The 21,189-nt window shown below is 37.1% G+C and overlaps 2 protein-coding genes across 2 annotated transcripts in view; one reads left to right on the forward strand and one right to left on the reverse strand.

The window, feature by feature from the left end:
* cacna2d3a (calcium channel, voltage-dependent, alpha 2/delta subunit 3a) overlaps nt 1–8,934 on the forward strand; it is a 164,227-nt gene extending 155,293 nt beyond the window's left edge. The window contains exons 32-37 of the mRNA XM_052562888.1: nt 4,756–4,808; nt 5,392–5,447; nt 6,277–6,391; nt 7,487–7,604; nt 7,789–7,866; nt 8,340–8,934. Coding sequence (XP_052418848.1) covers nt 4,756–4,808; nt 5,392–5,447; nt 6,277–6,391; nt 7,487–7,604; nt 7,789–7,866; nt 8,340–8,435 — 516 coding nt within the window. The 3' untranslated portion in view covers nt 8,436–8,934. The remainder of the gene's footprint in view (nt 1–4,755; nt 4,809–5,391; nt 5,448–6,276; nt 6,392–7,486; nt 7,605–7,788; nt 7,867–8,339) is intronic.
* A 4,921-nt stretch (nt 8,935–13,855) lies between these two features.
* The window catches only part of wnt5a (wingless-type MMTV integration site family, member 5a), a 40,819-nt gene continuing 33,485 nt past the window's right edge, over nt 13,856–21,189 (reverse strand). Inside the window, exons 3-5 of the mRNA XM_052562940.1 lie at nt 16,505–16,752; nt 15,477–15,769; nt 13,856–15,121 (exon numbers count right to left, since the gene is read on the reverse strand). Coding sequence (XP_052418900.1) covers nt 14,663–15,121; nt 15,477–15,769; nt 16,505–16,752 — 1,000 coding nt within the window. The 3' untranslated portion in view covers nt 13,856–14,662. The remainder of the gene's footprint in view (nt 15,122–15,476; nt 15,770–16,504; nt 16,753–21,189) is intronic.

The raw sequence follows: 21,189 nt of genomic DNA on the forward strand, positions 1-21,189 counted from the left end.
TGCTTTAGGGCATGTATTAATGTGGTGAAAGCTACGCTCCAAAAACAAGAAAGAAGAATCAGGGCTTAGTTTGTGGAGGAAGCCAGCCAACTGAAACAGCTTAAGTTGGCTAAAGGCAGGGCTTGAAAACGAAAAATAAAATTCCATCAGTTCACTCCGAGCAGAATCGATATTTTAATGTTTCTGTTCATGCGTTCCTCTGATATTATTACTGTTCCGAACTGGTTCGGGTGGAAGAAATACAAGTTAATAACATTATCTTTTTTAAACAATATTCTTTGCCTATAATTAGCCTAATAATAACGTAACATGCGTTGTTTCTATATGCAGGCTTTACAGTTCTTACCGTGCGCTAGCTCATGGGTTCTTGGCTTTGTTGGAAAGAGGACACTGACAAAGATCTCGGCAGATCATAACACTTGATTTATTAAACATGAAGAGGTGAACATCAGGAATTAACCACATCTGATTACTAGGGGTGTAACGGTTCACAAAATTCACGGTTTGGTTCGATACGATTCACTGGTGTCACGGTTCGGTTCGGTACGGTTCGGTACGTTTTAGATACAGCAAAAAAAAAAAAAAAGAAAAAAAAATTGGCAGATAAATTTCCTTGATTTAAAAAAAAATGGTTTATTAAAACTAACAAAGCATGTTTTTTTTTTACATTGAACAATGATGGAGCTATTCTTTACCCATCTTCTATGGTGTTTTCTTAGCAGCATACTGTATAAAACAAAAACAAAAAAAATGAAAATTTTATATTGTTGTAGTAGTTATGAACAAATACAAAGATGTAACTTTTTATGTGGAACTCTATAACTCTTTATATTGAGTGTGTTTTTACTCAATTGGCTTATGTTTTTTGGAACAAAGCAGGAATTACGGTCTGGCTGAAATGGGCGCGTGACGGAATATTGTAACGGGGCTCAATTACACATCTTCTTAAAACCTGCGTTTTCCACTACAGAGTAATGCGCTCACTCTGTGCACACTGAAGGCTCGTTGAAAATTGCTAAAGGGTCTTTCACACCTGGGCTCAGCGTTGCCCTTCAGATACAACGCGATTTGCGCTGCACTATGCCAAGAGCAAAGTAGGGCAAAGTAGGTGGAGTTTTCAAAAATGCCCGTGCATACGTTCTATTTATAACAGTTCTTCTATCTAATAACGTGCAGGCCTGTTAATTGTATCGTACTGCTCAGGAAATTCCGACACAGTACAGTACTAGTCCATTTTGATTTCCGTGCTTGTTTGGATGCCCCGATCGATTGGTAAAGTGCATCCAAACACCAGACCTGTTGGTTATTGGAGGATCTTATATTTCTGGTCTGTTAAACGCATTGGTCATTTTGCAACGAGCCTTCAGCGCGTACTGAGTGAGCGAGCGCCTGACTGAGTAGCCTAACATAAACATATAAGCTGGCGTTTTTTTCTTCTTCGGGGGTGTCAGGGGCATTGCCTGTTACGTCATTTGGGTTATTGGGCTACCTTGTTGAATGCATATCATTTATATTTCACAATTTTTTATTTATTTTCCAAATATAATTAATTATTCCAACAAACTGTTTGGTACATAATGCGTACCGCGTACCGAACCGAAAGCCTCGTACCGAACGGTTCAATACGAATATGCATATCATTATACCCCTACTGATTATACTCTCTACCTCTCACAACTGTGCGCAGACTATTCTTGCGCGGGTCTCTGTTCTTGCGATATTACCTTCAGATCTTATTTTAAGATATCCACCTTTTTCCTCAATACAGAAGAAAGCCTATGGGTGAGACTTCCATTTCATTAGCCACTATAGGTAAATAACGAGGAGAATAACAATGTGCAGTAAACGCTAAAACTCTTTGCAGTACAAACCAGTGTGTCCTTAATTAAGATAACATATTAAAATAATATCAATTGTCAATATCAAGCAGCAAAAAGAACTGTTTTGTACATATAAAAATAGCTGGACGCAAATGAGACCAGAAGCTAGACCAAAAAAATGTAATTCCCTACAATAGTTGTTATATAATAATAATAAAGTACAGTTTTTTCTTCCTTTAAAAAGAAAAGGAAAAAATAGAGATGTAATGTTAGTCAATAACCCGCTGCGGTTAGTCAAAGCAAAGCATAATCTTTTCTAGATTTTGGCCAAATGTAGGCTATTAAAAAATAAATAAATAAATAAATTAAATAAAATAAAAACAATTCTATCAGCACTTTAAAGACATCAAAGTATTTTTAAGATATGTAAAAATGTTTTGCTGCAAAAAAACAAAAGAAAACAAACAAACAAACAAACAAAAAAAAATATATAGCCTAAAATTGTGTTTTTAAAGAGAGAGAGAGAAAAAAAAAAACTTAAGTCATGGCTCACATTACATTTATTGGTCCTATTACTTTCCAAAATAATGAAGGCTAAAATGCCTGTAGTCTAAAACATACATTTTAAAAACAGTTATTAGTTTCTCTCCAAAACTAATCCTTTAAAGGCTATAAAAACGTCAGTCCAAAAACAAATTAATTTATGGTGAAGATGATACCTACCTCTCTCATTCAGCACGAATCCAGGTGTTTCAATATTCCTGATGTATCTGGATGCTAAAAAAATGATTTATTATATAGTGTTCACATCAGCATACAGCATCCTTCACATCAGCCTTATCAGCACAGTGAGGCGCTTTCATGCTGAACAGAGCAGTGTAACTATTTATTTGTTTTCTATTATTATTTTGTTTTGATAATGAACAGGCTTCAATATAGCAAACTGATGTTGTGTCGGCGCGATGGTCATACCAAAGCTGGTTGGTTATACAGAAGCAAGACTTTATTCAAAGCTGTCAGCTTTTGCAAAATAATTAAAACTGTAAAGCTTTTGCAAAATAAAGAAAACTATTCTCTGCTGTTTCGTTTTCCTTTCTGAAAATCTTGGAACGTGTCGCGATGGACTGTAATTTTTTATTTTATTTTTTTTGTGTTCCTGTAGCTCAATTAGTAGAGCATTGCACTATCAAGCGCAATGTTGGGGGTTCGAGTCCCTGGGAACACATGATAGGTAAAAATTTATAGCCTGTAAGTTTGGATAAAAGCGTCTGCTAAATGCATAAATGTAATTAATTTTTTTTTTTATTTAATTTAGCACATTTTTTATTTCATTTCATCAATCTGTCAATATATATAAGTGAAATATATTTAGTGTATATGCCTATATTCCTTTTTATGTAAGCCTATAGGGGTTCGTTTTTCAGTTTTCTCCATTCACAGAAGCACTGCAGATGTGTGTGATCTGTTGAATTCATCTCACACTATCCTCAGATAAACTCTAAGGGCGGTGCATTGTCATTCAGACTGACCTATGATGAGTTCACAGCTGAGCGACATTTCACTCGTTGGCTTCAGCGTCACATTTGCATATGCCGTACTTCTGGAATTCGTGATTGGTTGACACCAAATTTCAAATGTTAAATGGAACGATAAAATAACGTTATTAACTGGTTAATGGCCATTTTAAATTTTCGATTCTGTTCGGAACTATAAAATTTGATTTAGTTTCTGGTTCTGTTCCTGTCAAAATTACGGTTTTCGTTCTCGTTCCTTGAACCGGTTCAGATCCCTGGCTAATGGTGCCCTGATCTCACTCCGCAGTGGACTCAGGTGCCAGTAATCTGATTTGGAGTCCAGTGACTATTTCTACTAACAGCTTGCACCAGTGTAAAATCGTCTTTTGGTGTTAAAATGTCAGGACTTTTAAAGATGCCCAGCGCTAAAACGGTATGGACACAGTTATTTTTTGCACCTGACCTTATTGAATATGCATTTTTAGGCGTTTCCCTTTCAGATGCAAAATTTCTAAATCAAGCAATGCAATTGCTTAATGTTTGCAGTCGTCAAAATAGTGGTATTTGTGCCATTATTTAACATCCAAAAAAAGCATGTCTTAAACTATTTTGCCCTTGAAATGGCTGCAATTGTTGTTGTTAGGAGGAGGCACCACAGAGAACAGAGAGCGCTTGGTAGGAGGCAGATGATTTTTGTCCACACATTAATTTATTTGGAATGCCAGAACAACACAATATCTGAACATATAATTTGCCAAGCAATATTTTTTTTTCCTTCTTCGAAAGGCTTGCCACATTTGTTCATTGGGCTTGCCATATTAATGTTTGACTTTTGCAACAAAGACTTTTGCAACAAAACAAAAACTCAGGAAAAGCTGTGTCGCTTACTGTTTCGGTCGGCTGTTCTGTCATGTTACACAGAGGCAAGGAGATTGGACCCTGGAAATTTCTTCAACATGGAATTTTAATCCAAAGATATGGAAAACACAGAGACACACAGAAAGATGTTTAACCAGCTGACAAAGGAACTCTATACTGGAATCACTATTTATACACAGCACAAGAAAATGGGAAGATGAGGAACTTGATGAGGAAAGAAATCAAACACACATAACATGGGACAGAGTCTGACAAGTTGTTAGTTGTTAGCAGAAATTTCTACACCCATCAGCGCTGTTTTGGAATTGGGCTAAATTTTCCCCATTTAGTAAATTGGCCCCTGCGTTCCCTTTTTGAAATATAAAAAAAAATAATATTAAAAGAAAAACTGGGAATGTCAGTGAGCAAATGACAGTAGAAGTGTTTATTTTTATGTTGTATGTATAACGGACATATCAAATGATTAACCAAATGTTGCCATGATAATTTAACTACTGTGTAGCTCTCAGTGATTGATTAGTTATTGTTCTTTTCTTTTTTAGCCCTACTGTGCTTTATTCGCAGCTGTCCGGTGGCTTCTGACTGAGTTTGTCATGTAAGTCTCTAATTTCATGAACGTTTCTGTGATATTTCGAGTTTTGAAAAGTGTGTATTCCATTTTCCATGCACATATCAGGACACACAACAGCAGGTGTATGTTTGACTTTTAGTTGAAAATATCTCAACATCCAAAAAAATATATATCTACTTGATAAGCAAAACTACATACATTTGCTTTGTTTGAAATAAATGCAAATATTTTAATGGAATGGAAATAATTATCTTGGGAAAACTGTTATTTTCAATATTTGTATGATAATATATATATATATATATATATATATATATATATATATATATATATATATATATATATATATTATTTTATTTTATTTTTTGCAATGTCACATGATAAATAATACACAGATAAAAGAGGCCAAAACAAAGATTGAGAAGTACAGCACTATTATTTCAGTGTGTCCTTATGTGTGGAAGCACACATAAGGACACACTGAAATAATAGTGCTGTACTTCTCAATCTTTGTTTTGGCCTCTTTTATCTGTGTATTATTTATTTGTTTGTTTCTCTCTTTTCAGCACTTGCTTTCATTATTGTTCTCATTCATTTGCTTTCACAGATTTCTGGTTGAGTTCAACCTGTACAGTTGGTGGCACTCTGACCTCACCACTAAGGGTTTGTATGTTTATGAGAATGTGAGTGTGTGATGTGTTGAAGGCATCAGATCTGTATATTCTATAACTAGTGCTCAAGGCACAAGGTCAAGGTTTCAAATGTGCACCGACAGCAATATTATGTGCTACATTAATTTAATCAATCACCATGTGCAGTGCTACATTTCAGCTGAAGTAGAGTGAAGTTTAGGGTTGCAACTCTACTCAGCCACAAATAACACTTAATACTGAAGCCAGGACTGCGGGCAAGGCTTTATTTGCCTTTATTATGGCCCAACCTCTCTAAACCGCCTGCAGTTGAATTCTTGTGGAAAGCAGCAAATGACGAACTAACTCATGCTAATGCCAGCGGATGGAGAGAGGTGAACTAAGTACTTTTTGGATTGCATAATAGAATATCTTGTATGCAGAAATGTGCTTTGCAGTGAGGCCACTATGAATATACAATTGTGCTGGCTGAAGCATGCAGCTCAATGCAAATAAAACTACCAAACTCACAGAGAGAGGACATATTCAAAGCAAAAGGGACGATTCACTTTTTTCCCCACTCTCAAGCAATCAACATTAAATTGATCATTCACAGCATCATACACATGACTAGATACTGTATTGCATCTGTATGCATTCTGAGAAAAAAAAAAAAAAAAATCCATAAAAAACTAAATGTATAAATGTTAAGCAGATTCAACAGGAGTGCATGCCTGGCATTCATTTCTGTCCATACATTTTAAAGAATTGTCTTTTTGTTTTTCTGAAGTGATACAGTTAAGCCTTGCCACAGAAAAGCATTTTAAAGCATTGTCTCTCTCTCTCTCTGTTTTTCTCTCTAGCTCAGAGAGGAGGCAAAACTATGTTGGTTCCTTGTGACAAAGAATATCCAGCCTTCGTGTCTGAGCGCACCATTAAAGAAACCGTGGGAAATATTGACTGTGAAAGTTGTGTAAAGTAAATGCAGCACTCAGACACACAACAATCACAAAAATTGATCCGCAAGCACATATACATAAGACAGCTGGGGTCAGCTGAAAGATATCAGACAACCTTTATCTGTTCTCTCACATAGAATTGTTATTCGCTTGATTCATTTACACAGACTGTACTGTATATAGATTATCACCATCTTTCATACCTTGCTACAAATGAGCATCTTTATTTGCTGCACAGCATGTTGCATGTAGCAGCAGGGCATCTGTCTTCTTGCATTGTATATTTACATCATTAATTGCTCAGTTGAATATAATGAGTGATATAGTGTTGTGTGCATGTATGAATGATGTACAAGATAAGGAAAGAAAGTTTTAAAATGGCGTTGTGTGTATTACATCATAACAGGTAGCTTGCAATCATTGTCTTAATAACATTGTTATACATATTCAAACAGCTAATGTTGGAATCATATCCACTTTGTTAGCAATCATGCATTCCAATGCAGTAGTTAGTTAAATGCATTACAAAAGCATACGATTACATTTTATTGTTTTATTTTTATTTATTTAATGCTGTACATACCTTGGCTTTTCTAAGACTTTATTTTCATGGTCCCTTTTGAAATTCTGTTGACTATAAGTAACTTGCAACTACATGTCAACTAAATTAAGTTATTAGACTATTAGTAGAAGGTTAGGTCATGGTTAGGGGAAGTTTTCTGTAAAGGTACAGTTTATGTAAAAAATGTAGACAGCATCTGTGGATTTTCTAAAATAAGAATAGCAACACAAGTTTTTGCAGAGTTACAGCTTGTGATTCAAACAGCACAACAAAAGCCAACTTACTGATTTGAGGTCAGTCTGACTGTAATGTGCCATTATATATACATTGGTGACTTATCCAAAGTAAGAGAAAAAACCATGCTAAACAAACAAACAAAAACAAAAAAATCTTAAAATGTTTAACTTGTGTGCATTTAAGCAAACGTGTGTGGTACATTTCCAGTATATGAACACTTGTCTGTCTACACAGTGTACTGCCACCTCTTCCTGCAGATAAAAAAAGTCATTTGAATCTCATTGTCTATCTCCCCTTCTGTCTTTTCTTTCCCAGATCATTTGTAATTCAGCAGATTCCCAGCAGTAATCTTTTCATGGTGGTCATTGACAATACATGTGACTGCAGTGACTTTGGACCTGTCACCACAGACCCCATCGAAATTATGTATATCCTTCATAAAAAGTATTTTCTTAGACAATTCTAGGTAACCCTTTATTTTATCTCCCATTGATACTACAAACAGCAGACTAAAGCAATGCTTTCTTTTTGTAGACACTCTCTCTGTGGTCAGTGTTTTCCTCTGTTTTGCCAACTGTCTTTTGTCATGTTTTTCCCTTAATTTCATTGCACATAACGAGTCTCTGAAATGTGAACGGCTGAAGTTTCAGAAGGACAGAAGGCGACCAGACACATGCCACCCCTTCCATCATGAGGTACACAAATCAGTTCAACTGAGCTGAATGAATGGATTGATAAATAGTTTTAGCTGCACACCTGTAACAGAGGTACAGCAACTATAACAATTCAGTGCAGGTCCATGTTATTTGCGCCTTAGTCCAAATTGAAACATGCATTATTTGCATTCGATTGCATTCAATATTTCATTATTTTTGCAAGAAATTGTCATAGCCATTCCCAGGCCCCATATTATGACATTTAATAATCTACAACAAAGTGAACCTTAATTTAGAGTAATAATGAATCAAGTAATATTTGATTACTACAACGAATCAATACAATACTTTTTTTTTGTATTTATTTAAATTTAGTTTCTGTAACTCCATAGGTGAACATTGGGATCAGTTGTGCATTGATGGCTTTCTATAGGATTGTCCAGGTTTTTGATAGTCTTAGAGTTTATAATTCTGTTATTAATTTATTTTTTCTCTATTTGATCCATCTGCAGGAAAACTCAATGGAGTGTGGTGGTTCTGTGGGCTTGACTCCGTCACTAACATCTACAGTTCTTATAGTCCTGATAGTCACCATCTTTCCCAGGTGATGAAAACAGAGTTTGACGCATACGTCCACCTCGCTCATGCCAGTTTCACTCAGTCCAGCATGCAAAAATTGATTACATAAATATTTATTTTACATTAAAAGACTGAACAAATCATCAAAATCACTTAATAGACAGCTGCATACGTACTGTAAAGTTTTCTTTTTCTTCTTTTTAATAATATTGATATTTTATGTACGTATAGATAATAGACAACAGTTTACAAATATGGCTACAAGAGACTGATTACTGTGCTAATTAATAAATTGAATAAAAGTACAATTCATAAATATCTGAAAATAAATACAATTGTGTCATAGAATCAGCTTTTTGTTCTGTAATAAGTATTATAATTTAAGATTTTCAGACAAACAACTGTGATAATGCAATAGTAAATATGAAAAGTTGATGTTCACAATGAGCATTGCCTTACAGAAAACATACTGCAGTTTGTACACTTTTGAAATAAAATATTGAAAAAAAAATACAAAGAGAACAAAGATGTGAACTGATATTTGATATTCATTTATTTATTTTGTCACATGTTTGTGCGCATTTCCAGTGTCTGCTTATGTGTCTAAAAATCTCAGTTCCATGGCTTCATCATGCCGGTGTGTAAGACCTGAGTCCTCTTGCAGGCTTTAGGAAGGTATTTCATATTTGGCATGTTTCTCAAAACCTCATACCTCCTAAACAAGTCAGACAGTTGGACGTCGGATAAACCTGCAGATCATGTCTATATTAGGTCCATCGGTCTATGGCCATTTCTGAACAACTATTCGACATCTAAACTAGGTCCACTATTTGGACGTCCAACCATGACATTGAACATTTGAATTTGGTAATTATCTTGGACGTCATTTGGACCGAATTTGAATGTCCAAAAAGTACATGAAAAAGACGTCACTCTGCGGCACATTGCGCAGTGGGTAGGGTCCCTCCCACTTGACAAGCTAGTCAGATGTTGGCAAGAGCTGTAAAGTCAGCCAATACACTGTGCAATTTCAGCAATGTTTTGTTAAATACAAACTCTTACTGAAGTAGATCGCATGTGATGTAAAGCCAAAGCTCACAATTTATGTGCTCAGACTATATGGCCCTATCAGTGAACTGCGACTTTTCACACTATACTTGTGAAATAAGCACATTTAACCACTTCTCTGAACTATGCAGATCCATACCACACATGTCATCATTTTTTTACTCTGTTTAACCCACAGTTTAGGCCAATCAGTCTGTACCTCTTGTTCAACCTTCACGTCAGAAATTCCTTCAGAAAGTCCTTCTGGCCAGAAACTTGGGACTTATCATATACAAATTTTTTTTTTTTTTTTTTTTTTTTTTTACAATCAGAATTAGCTTTATTCGCCAGGTGTGCGCAAACACACAATTAATTTGTTGAGGTTTTTAAAGGTGCACCTGGTAAATACATACATACACATCTGACATATGAGAAGAGAAAAAAAACTGACAAATAATAATGTGTATAATCTGGAACAGTACATTTATGTATAGATTGTGCATTATTTACTCTATGTACAGCTGTATAAATAAAGATATATGGGTTACACTTTATTTTAGGGTCTCTTTACTAGTTGCTTATAAGCATGCATATTGCTAAAATATTAGCCTTTTATTAGTACTAATTAAGCACATATCAATGCCTTATTCTATATCATCTTATTCTATATCCCTAATCCTACCCAATACCTAAACTTAACAACTACCTTACTCACTATTAATAATCAGCAAATTGGGATTTTTTTTTAGGGAAAAAAACAGTCAATACTGAATAAGTGTTCCCTATTTCATACTGGTACCAAAAAAAAAAAAAAAATCTTTGTCCTGTCTAAACAACTACCTATAGTACTGACTCCAATCATCATAAAGTTCTTTGAGAGGTTAATCATGCATAACATCAAAACCAGCCTCTCCAACACACTCGATCTGCTCCAGTTTGCATACCTTCCAAACCACTACAGACAATGTAATTTCCTCCACCTTCCACCTGGCTCTTACACACCTAGAGAATAAATACTCCTATGTTTGAATGCTGTTTATTGACTTCAGCTCAGCATTCAACAGAATAATACCACAACAGCTCAATAACAAACTGAACATGCTGCGCCTTAACAGTTCACTCTGTAATTGGATTATGGACTTTCTAACTGGAAGATCTCAGTCAGTCTGTGTCGGCCACAACACCTCGAGCACTACAAAACTGATCACAGGTGCCCCACAAGGCTGTGTGCTCGCCCCGCTGCTCTTCATGCTGCTGACCCATGACTGCACTGCCAAGCTCTGCTCCAACCACATCATTAAGTTTGCAGATGACACCAGGATGGTAGGTCTCATCAGCAACAGCGATGACATGCACTACAGAGAGGAAGTGGCAAAGCTGGCTGAATGGTGTGGCACAAACAACCTGGGCCTGAAATTGGAGAAGACAAGACTATTTAGTAGTAGCTTATCAGTGGTGACTGTCAGTTTATTTGCATATGACAGGAATTTTCAGAAAGATTAATACAAGACATAGTCAACCAGACGAACACTATTTACAGCAATTATTATAGGATGCAATCACACTTGAAGCAATATTTGTTAGTTGTGTATGTTGTTTCAGGGTTAGCATCATCTAAGGTCATCTGAGGGGTTGGCATCATCTCTTCTCAGGAGTTCTGGATCCAGACTGGAGCTTATGTAAATCCTACATCCCTTGGCAAAACAGAGAAACAAATAGAGACATAATTAGCGTAGCTGCTGTTCCAACCAAGTAAAATTAATTAGTTTAACCCAAGCTAAAGAACAAAAATGCACATTTGATCAAATACCATTGCAGTCACAAATTATGAGTTGCAATATTTGAATGCTTGGCGAAAGAGATGTGTTTTTAATCTATATTTAAACAGAGAGAGTGTCTCTGAACCTCGAACATTATCAGAAAGGCTATTCTAGAGGTTGGGAGCCAAATGCGAAATAACTCGACCTCCTTTAGTGGACTTTGCTATCCTTAGGCAATGTATTTTGTTTATATAAATAAAGGTGACTTGACTTGACTTAGGTAGCGTGATGGATTGTAGCATGGTATAAGGCTAGTTAGGTACGCAGGAGCTAAACCATTTAGTCAAGTCAAGTCACCTTTATTTATATAGCGTTTTAAACAAAATACGTTGCGTCAAAGCAACTGAACAACATTCATTAGGAAAACAGTGTGTCAATAATGCAAAATGACAGTTAAAGGCATTTCATCATTGAATTCAGTGATGTCATCTCTGTTCAGTTTAAATAGTGTCTGTGCAATCATTTCCAATCAAGTCAATGATATCGCTGTAGATGAAGTGACCCCAACTAAGCAAGCCAGAGGCGACAGCGGCAAGGAACCGAAACTCCATCGGTGACAGAATGAAAAAAAAAAAAAAAAAACCTTGGGAGAAACCAGGCTCAGTCGGTTGCCCAGTTCTCCTCTGGCCAGATGAAACCAGTAGTTCAATTCCAGGCTGCAGCAAAGTCAGATTGTGCAGAAGAATGTTCTGTTTTTTGTGGTCTTGTCCTGGTGGTCCTCTGAGACAAGGTCTTTACAGGGGATCTATATCTGGGGCTCTAGTTGTCCTGGTCTCCGCTGTCTTTCAGGGATGTAGAGGTCCTTTCTAGGTGCTGATCCACCATCTGGTCTGGATACATACTGGATCCGGGTGACTGCAGTGACTCTCTGATCTGGATACGTACTGGATCTGGTGGCTAAAGTGACTTCGTAATAAGAGAGAAACAGACTAATATTAGCGTAGATGCCATTCTTCTAATGATGTAGCAAGTACGATGTAGTGTTATGTGAAGTGTTCCCGGTTCCGGTTTACCTAATTAATGCAGCCTATAAATCCTTTAATGGATTTGGATATTAGAAGCATATTAGTATGTTATGTGTAAGCCAGGTTAAAGAGGTGGGTCTTTAATCTAGATTTAAACTGCAAGAGTGTGTCTGCCTCCCGAACAATGTTAGGTAGGTTATTCCAGAGTTTAGGCGCCAAATAGGAAAAGGATCTGCCACCTGCAGTTGATTTTGATATTCTAGGTATTATCAAATTGCCTGAGTTTTGAGAACGCAGTGGACATGGAGGATTATAATGTAACAAGATTCAAATACTGAGGTGATAAACCATTCAGGGCTTTATAAGTAATAAGCAATATTTTAAAATCTATACGATGTTTGATAGGGAGCCAGTGCAGTGTTGACAGGACCGGGCTAATATGGTCATACTTCCTGGTTCTAGTAAGAACTCTTGCTGCTGCATTTTGGACTAGCTGTAGTTTGTTTACCAAGCGTGCAGAACAACCACCCAATAAAGCATTACAATAATATAACCTTGAAGTCATAAATGCATGGATTAACATTTCTGCATTTGACATTGAGAGCATTGGCCGAAATTTAGATATATTTTTGAGATGGAAAAAATGCAGTTTTACAAATGCTAGAAACGTGGCTTTCTAAGGAAAGATTGCGATCAAATAGCACACCTAGGTTCCTAACTGATGACGAAGAATTGACAGAACAGCCATCAAGTCTTAGACAGTGTTCTAGTTTATTACATGAAGAATTTTTAGGTCCTATAATTAACACCAGAATTTAGCAGTAAGGAATTACTCGTCATCCAGTTTTTTTATATATATATACTGTATATATCTACTGTGCATTCCATTAGTTTTGCAGATTGGTGTGAAAATTCATTTAAAAGTGAACAAATGTATTTTACCTTCATTTAGAGACTGTTTGATTTAATTTATACAACTACCGTATTTTTCGGACTATAAGTCGCACCTGAGTATAAGTCGCATCAGTCCAAAAATAATTCATGATGAGGAAAAAAACATATATAAGTCTCACAGGACTACAAGTTGCATTTATTTAGAACCAAGAGAAAACATTACCGTCTACAGCCGCGAGAGGGCGCTCTATGCTGCTTAGTGTAGGATATAGGTGCACTGAGCACAGTGAGCCTCTCACGGCTGGAGATGGTAATGATTTCTCTTGGTTCATTTCTCTTGGTTCATATCAAATTAATTTTGATAAATAAGTCTCACCTGACTATAAGTCGCAGGACCAGCCAAACTATGAAAAAAAAGTGTGACTTATAGTAGTCCGGAAAATACGGTAAGTGAGAAGTAATACATAAACTATAAAACATGTACTAACGTGTAATTAAGGCAGATACCTTCTTATGACACCAGTTGTGTTTAAACATTGAGAGTTCTCAAGAGTATCTTCATAGGTTCATGATTAGTTTATGTCTTCACTAATCAAGAGTCCATGTCAAAGTAAATATTAATTCAATATTAGTACATGATTAATCATGTACCTTTATTGTAAAGTGTTACCATAACTACATGTGAAGGCAGAGCTGGGGTGAATGAATAGACGCAAACATAAATTCTCTTTAATGACTTTATTTACAGTTACATGTGAAGGTTTTGTACAGAAATTATATTGGTTACTGAAGAAAACCTGTTGCATAAAATTTGTTAGATTTTGAATGCAAATCCACAAAGTGTGAGATGATGTCAGACTAAAGAACACAGTGGTAACTACACAGTAACTATGCATGTTTTGTTATGCAGTTGACTCACTTATGTCCTGGAGATGCCCCACCACTGCACACTGTTTAACAGTGACAAGTTAACCGTGTTGTAACCTAATTTACCTGTATTTCTGTAATATCTTGTTCTTTGTAAATCAAGATACTTTTACTTGAAAAGTTAATGTTAGATAAAACCTGTTTTCAGACAATATATTGTGAATCAAATTTATATTTCTTAACTCATTAGAAAATTTATTAATTTTGTTTTATAAGCAAAAATTGAGTGATAATAGAAACCACCGACAATTTAAGACATTTTCTCAAAACAAGACTTATTCACAAATACAATGATCTGGTTTTAATGAAGTTGACATTTTACAGTTAAAGGTTTTTTTGCAGCATGGTTTCTCATCTGAATGTTCATTTACCCTACTGAAAGGCTCTGTATTCAGGCTGTTTTCATTTATATTACATAATCAAAGGATTTCAAAATCATATTTATCAAAAAATAAATATATAAAGGATATTTGCAGTTTAGATGCTTTGTACTTACAACTTAGAAATTGATAGCACGAAACCAGTCTCATAATGATTTCAGCTCTATAAAAATAATTTTTGTTTTTACTTCTCTCACATGCTCTCATTACTTGCCTTGTGCTACTACTTGCACACAAACTGGTCAACTGTTCGTGAACATTGTTTGCATTTGACGTAGCAACACCAGTGAAACTTGCAGTGGCAGCGCTCAACCAGCTGTGTCTTGTACTGATCGTAACCTCGACCACAACACATGAGTGCGCAGCCATCCATGCCTTCGGATGTCTTGTTACAGAGGCGGCCTTGAGTTCCTAAAGAGCCAGTAGTTTTGTTCTCTACACAGAAATCTGGACTGGGGTCGATGTACACCAGGTCACTGCTGGTAGGAGAGTTAAATTTGGAGTGAACTTGAACAAGCTTCCCACGGCTGTTTAGCCTCATGGCAGCGGCACTGTCATATTTCTCCTTCAGTGCGTCACCCACCTTCCGGAAATCAGCAAGTTGCAACCAGCATGTTTTAAGGCTGCAGGAGCCGGACACGCCATGACACTTACAGGACACATGGGCGAGATCTGATGTTATCTGTGATAGAGAAAGTGGTTGTTAGCTAAATAGAACCATGATAAAATGTAATGTGATTTTCTACACCAACACAGTATTTAGTATCACCCTGGTTCCCTCGAAAAAAGTCAATAGATATGTTCTATTGGATTTGGAACTGCGGAAAAAATTAATCTTACGTGTTTTTGTTCTTCAAAATAATTTACACAAATCAATTTTTTAAGTATAAATACAACTGTCAGGAATAAAATGCTATATTTAGGTTCTAAACGAACTACACCATCGTTGCCTGACTGCACCATTGAAAGATTAGACTGACCATGTGTGCAAGTTTAGATGAAAATGATTCATCTTTACATAGTTACAGCTTTCTTACCCTCCGTCCTGCCTCATTGTTATGAAGGTTCATCAGCAGTCTTGCACTCTGCAAGGAGCCTTTGGTGTACGTTTTTTCCCGTTCGCGTGCATCCACAAACTCTTTGCTGAAGCGGTACCCATAATTGAGGTTGTCACCACAGCCGCCCCACAGCCAGTCTCGTGGCAGATCTTTAGGTCTCGCGGCCCTGCTGCAGCCACAGCTCGACAGCTCCCCCTCTCTGCAGGCACGACTCACTGCATTGACCACGCCAGCAGCGCTAATAGCATATGTGAAAGCTGTCTCTCTGCTCCCTGCAAAAGCAAACAACCACCAAAAGAAATTCACATTTACCTTTGTTTACCTTTGCTTTCATGAGCAACAGTTTATAAATAAATCATAATCATTTATTATGTTTACCCTAATATATTTATTCTAGGAACATTAACCAAATCAGAAAGAATCTTTACAATTGTACTGAAAAACTGTCTTGTACATTATGTAGCATTGCTTTCATGTGTCCGAATCTAAAAAGTGAAGGAACTTCAAACTAGTTTAAATAGACATTTTGTTTGAAACCAAAAAGACAAATTTAGGTACATCACAATGCTGGCTGCTACATCACTTTTGTAAAGTAAATTCAGCAACATAACATAAGCTGACCACCTAGTGGACATATCTCCTCATTTATAACAAGAAAGCACATTATTAGACATTCAGAGATTAGCATGTATAAATATCAAAAAATAGATATATAGCATGTATAAGCAGAAAATAAAGTTTCACAGCAGCGCAAAACAGCAAAACATTCTGTTGGTTTTCTTTTTTTCTTTATTTTCTGTCTTTCTTTCTTTCTTTTTTTTTTTTGGTTGATAAATAGAAACCCGTTTCTTTTGAATTGAATTGCCTGAGCTTGGTTTTGTTAGACAGCAACACTCCCACACAAGATGCCACAGGGTGCTTATATGGTGTTTTGTCAATTTTGCAGCTAGACATCTGTGATTAATATCAATTACTGTTAAATGGAAAACATCTGCCTAAAAATATACCTATCTGCAGGACTCTGCCAAACACTGAGGAGTTGTCCACTGTGCTGCAGTTCCAGCGGCGGTTGCGAAACTGGTATTGGCACTCCTGGATGCCAGTTTTGGCACCCTCTCCAATGAACTGCATGTGATCTTGATAAAGCTGGCAAAGCTTCTTCTGACCTTTAGATAGTCCAGCTAGTTGACTGCACAGCGGCTGTCCTCCTATGATATATGCTTCTGGTATCAGGAGGGGATTCATTGCTAGAGACCTGGAAGTACCCCCCATGCATAAACACACACTATTAGTGATGAACATGTTTTTTGTATATATGAGCTATGTCACACTCGTAGCTATGTGATATTCACAATAAACATTAGTTTGAATATCCACTGAGGAAAGTCATATCATTGTCATAGTATTCTTTCAAATGTTAAAAGTAATAAAAAAAAAAAAATAAATAATAAAAAAAAAAAAATATATATATATATATATATATATATAAACATCTGTTTTGGTTCTAATTATTATCAGAATGAGCTTAATCAGAACGAGCTTAATTGCCAGGTATGTTCACACATTCAAGGAATTTGTTTTCGTGATAGAAGCTCCCCAGTGCAACATAATGACAGTGACAGAACAAAAAAACACAAAATGGTATAAAAAATACAAAATATATAAACAAATAGGTAGGTAAGGAACGAAAATATACAAATTGACAATGTATGGCAGGTATATTACAATGAGCATTATGTATGTACATCTATTGCCGGACATTGGCCGAAAAAAAAATGAAATGTCCGACAAAATTAAATCTCTCCGGTCAAATTGTCCGAATAAAATTGCCTTATCCCGCCCCCCCAACACAATCTGAATTTGAGAATAAACCTAAAATGTATAAAGCAAAAATACACCGAACTTTGGCTATGTTATGAAGGAACAGGCTCGTGTGAAAGTTATTAAACATTATTACATGGCTTGGTTGAATTCCAATGTGGAATGCGGTCTGTTATTTCTTGATATCAGACCGCTGCGAAGCACTAGCGGCGCCAGGATTTTGATTGTAGGTGGGCCTCCAGAAAACTGGATGGGCCAGTTAAAATAAGCCAAAAAAATAAATAAATAAATAAAAACGGGTTCCCCTTTCAGCGCTTTTCTGGGCACTGAGGACAGCGACTCAGTAGCCTACCTGAATTTAATGTGTAATTAGCATAGGTAAAAAAAAAATTTCATTTTAAATTGTTAAAAAGACATTTCAAGCTTTCTTAAGATATATTTCATGTCTGTGAGGCCTATGCTGAGTTTCGTTAAATTAGGATGAGATGCACTCCAGTTCACTAGCAATGCAAGTGGCCGCGAGGGCGCCTGCATGATTAGGCCTGTCGTCTGCTATATTTGCTTCTTATGTATTAAATCCAGGCAATTGGTTGATAAAAAAAAATTATTAAAATTAAGATTAAAAAAATTCAAATTCACTTCAAAAAAGTATTTCTACTAAACAAAACTTAATTAAGTGGTCAAAATCATGTCTGACCCGCTCCATGTCTCTCGATATTGCGCATCTTATCTTACTCGTGCGGTTCACTTTTCATAATCAACATAAATTAAAAAATAACATTATAATATTTTAACAAATATTAAATTAAATAAGCTTAAATCTCTATTTGTACAAATTGCTGCACATTCATTTCATTGTGAATTTTGCACACATAAGTTGAAAGGCATTTGTTTGTGCATGCATGTAAAACATATCTGCAACTTTTATCAAGTTCACTGATAATTATGCGTGGATGAATGAATGAATTATAATCTTAATCTATAATGAAACAAGGACGAAACATATGCTTTGTTTGTTTAGAATGGAATGGATCGCAAATAGATCCGAATGAAGAAATGAACCATAGTAGAAAATGTTTTTTTTCCGTCTATTTGAAAGTTAGGCTAATAAACATGTTGCATTCGGCGGCCTGATTATGTCATTTTTTACATTACATAGCCTGCCTCCAGTTTTCCTCACCTTGACTAATTAAGAGGCGATACTTGACCGGCATATCATCAAAATGTCCGGAAAAGGAAACCTCTGGCGGTCACTTTGACCGGCACCATTTTTTTCTAGCGGAAACTCTGATGTACATGTATATTATGTGCAAAAATTTAAGTGTACGCTAAGTATGTGTGTTAGATAAATAAGTGTATGTATATATAAATATAAATAGTGTGGTGTGTTCCACAAATTTTATCAATTGTTCATAAGATGGATTGCCTGAGGGGAGAAACTGTTCCTGTGTCTGGTCGTTCTGGTGCTCAGTGCTCTGTAGCATCGACCAGATGGACACAGTTCAGAGAGGGAGTGTGCTGGATGTGAGGGGTCCAGAGTGATTTTAACAGCCCTTCTGCTCACTCTGGATAAGTACAGTTCTTGAATAGATGGGAGAGTTGAACCGATGATTCTCTCAGCAGTCCGGACTACCCTCTGTAGTCTTCTGAGGTCAGATTTAGAAGCTGAGCTGAACCAGACAGTTCCTGAAGTGCAGAGGATGGATTCGTTGATGGTGGAGTAGAACTGTTTCAGCAGCTCCTGTGGCAGGTTAAACTTCCTCAGCTGGCGAAGGAAGTACAACCTCTGCTGGGCCTTTTTCACAATGTAGTCAATTGCCGCGTTTCCACCACAGGAACTTTACCCAGGAACTAGGGACTTTGGCCTGATACTCAGTGTGTTTCCACCGCAGGAACCTGGTACTAAATAAAGTTCCGGGTAAAAAAATGCCCCTCAGAAAGTCCCTGCTAGCGAGGTAGTACTTTTTCAAAGTTCCATAACTTTCGGGGGTGGGACTTGAGTGCTAAACATGCTGATTGGTTGAGTTCACGCAGCTCAGTGATCATCTATCTGCCGAGAAGCAGCCTCACCTTGGATAGACCTTCTGATATGTGCCGCTGGCTCTGATGTCTCTTTAGTGGTTAAACATAAGATATAATTTGTTTTGAGTAAATCTAACAGGTTATCTTTGGTCTGTATTCAATTTATCTATATGTTAAAATGAATATAAAAAAGGCAAATTTATATAATATTTTGTTTAATTGTAATGGCTGTATTTAACGTTACACATATCCCTGAACTAAGTACATTTCTGCAGCTGTTATTATGTTTAAATGAATACAAAAGGAGGCAGTGGTATTTGATATCATATTTAGTTTTATTGTAAATATACAGAGAGGAAAATTATCAGTAGCTAATGCGAACTGACTGAAGTTATCAAGTATGCTGCTGTTTGCACAATTACCTGACTTTCATCGTCGCGGACATCACACTCCTGACTGATTCGAATTCACAAAGTCTGCACTACTGGAGTAGGCACGTCCGAAATCAGCGTTCTTTGTATTGACAAATGCGCGCAAACCTACGTCACCAGTCTATTTGCCTAATGTTCCCGCTACTTTACACTGCGGTGGAAATGCAGAAAGCAACAGATCTTGGGGGGAAAAAGTTCCTGGTAAAAAAAAGTTCCTGGTACAAATGTTCTGGGTAATTTCGGTGGAAAAGCGGCAAATGTGAATGTCCCACTTCAGGTCCTGAGAGATAGTGGTGCCCAGGAACCTGAATGACTCCACTGCAGTCACAGTGCTGTTCATGATGGTGAGTGGGGGGAGAGCAGGGGGTTTCTTCCATGATCATCTCCTCTGTTTTGAGCATGTTAAGCTCCAGGTTGTTGAGACTGCACCAGACAGCCAGCTCTTTTACCTCCTGTCTGTAAGCTGACTCGTCACTGTCCTGAATGAGGCCAATGAGTGTGGTGTCATCTGCAAACTTTAGGAACTTGACAGAGGGGTCCTTAGACGTGCAATCGTTGGTGTACAGGGAGAAGAGCAGTGGGGAGAGAGCGCAGCCCTGGGGAGCTCCGGTGCTGATTGTACGGGTTCTGGATGTGTATTTTCCCAACCTCACTAACTGCTGTCTGTCTGTCAGGTGTTGCAGAACATAATGCAGTCCAATGTTTACTGCATCGTCCACAGACCTGTTTGCTCTGTAGGCAAACTGAAGAGAATCCAGCAAGGGTCCAGTGATGTCCTTCAGGTGGGCCAGCACCAGTTTTTCAAATGACTTCATGACCAAAGACATTAGAGCCACAGGCCTGTAGTCATTTAGTCCTGTAATTTTGGGTTTCTTTGGGATGGGGATGATGGTGGAGCGTTTGAAGCATGAAGGGACTTCACACAGCTCCTGTGATATGTTGAAGATCTGTGTGAAGATAGGGGCCAGCTGGTCAGCACAGGATTTCAGACAGACTGGTGTAACACAATCTGGGCCTGGTGTTTTTTTTCCTTTTATGCTTACAGACGACCTGCCACACTTCATCCTTGCTTATCTGTATTGCAGGTGTGAGGGAGAGTGGGGATGCAGGAGGTGTGAACTGTGAGAGCATTTGTTTGGAGATGTGTCCAGGGCGGGTTGCAGGAGTTGTGAATGCTGTGAACGGTTGTGTGGGGAGGCGTTCAGGGCAAGTGATTGGTGTTCTTTCAAACCTGCAGTTAAACTCGTTCAGATCGTCTGCCAGTCATTGATTCTCAACAGTGCTGGGGGGTGGTGTCTTGTAATTGGTGATCTTCTTTAGACTTTTCCACACTGATGCGGAGTTGTTTGAAGTAAACTGAGTCCTTATTTTTCCAGAATAATTTGACTTTGCCCCTCTGATTTCCTTTTCCAGTGTGT

The sequence above is a fragment of the Carassius gibelio genome, chromosome B8, assembly GCF_023724105.1.
Source record: "Carassius gibelio isolate Cgi1373 ecotype wild population from Czech Republic chromosome B8, carGib1.2-hapl.c, whole genome shotgun sequence".
Taxonomy (NCBI): Eukaryota; Metazoa; Chordata; class Actinopteri; order Cypriniformes; family Cyprinidae; genus Carassius; species Carassius gibelio.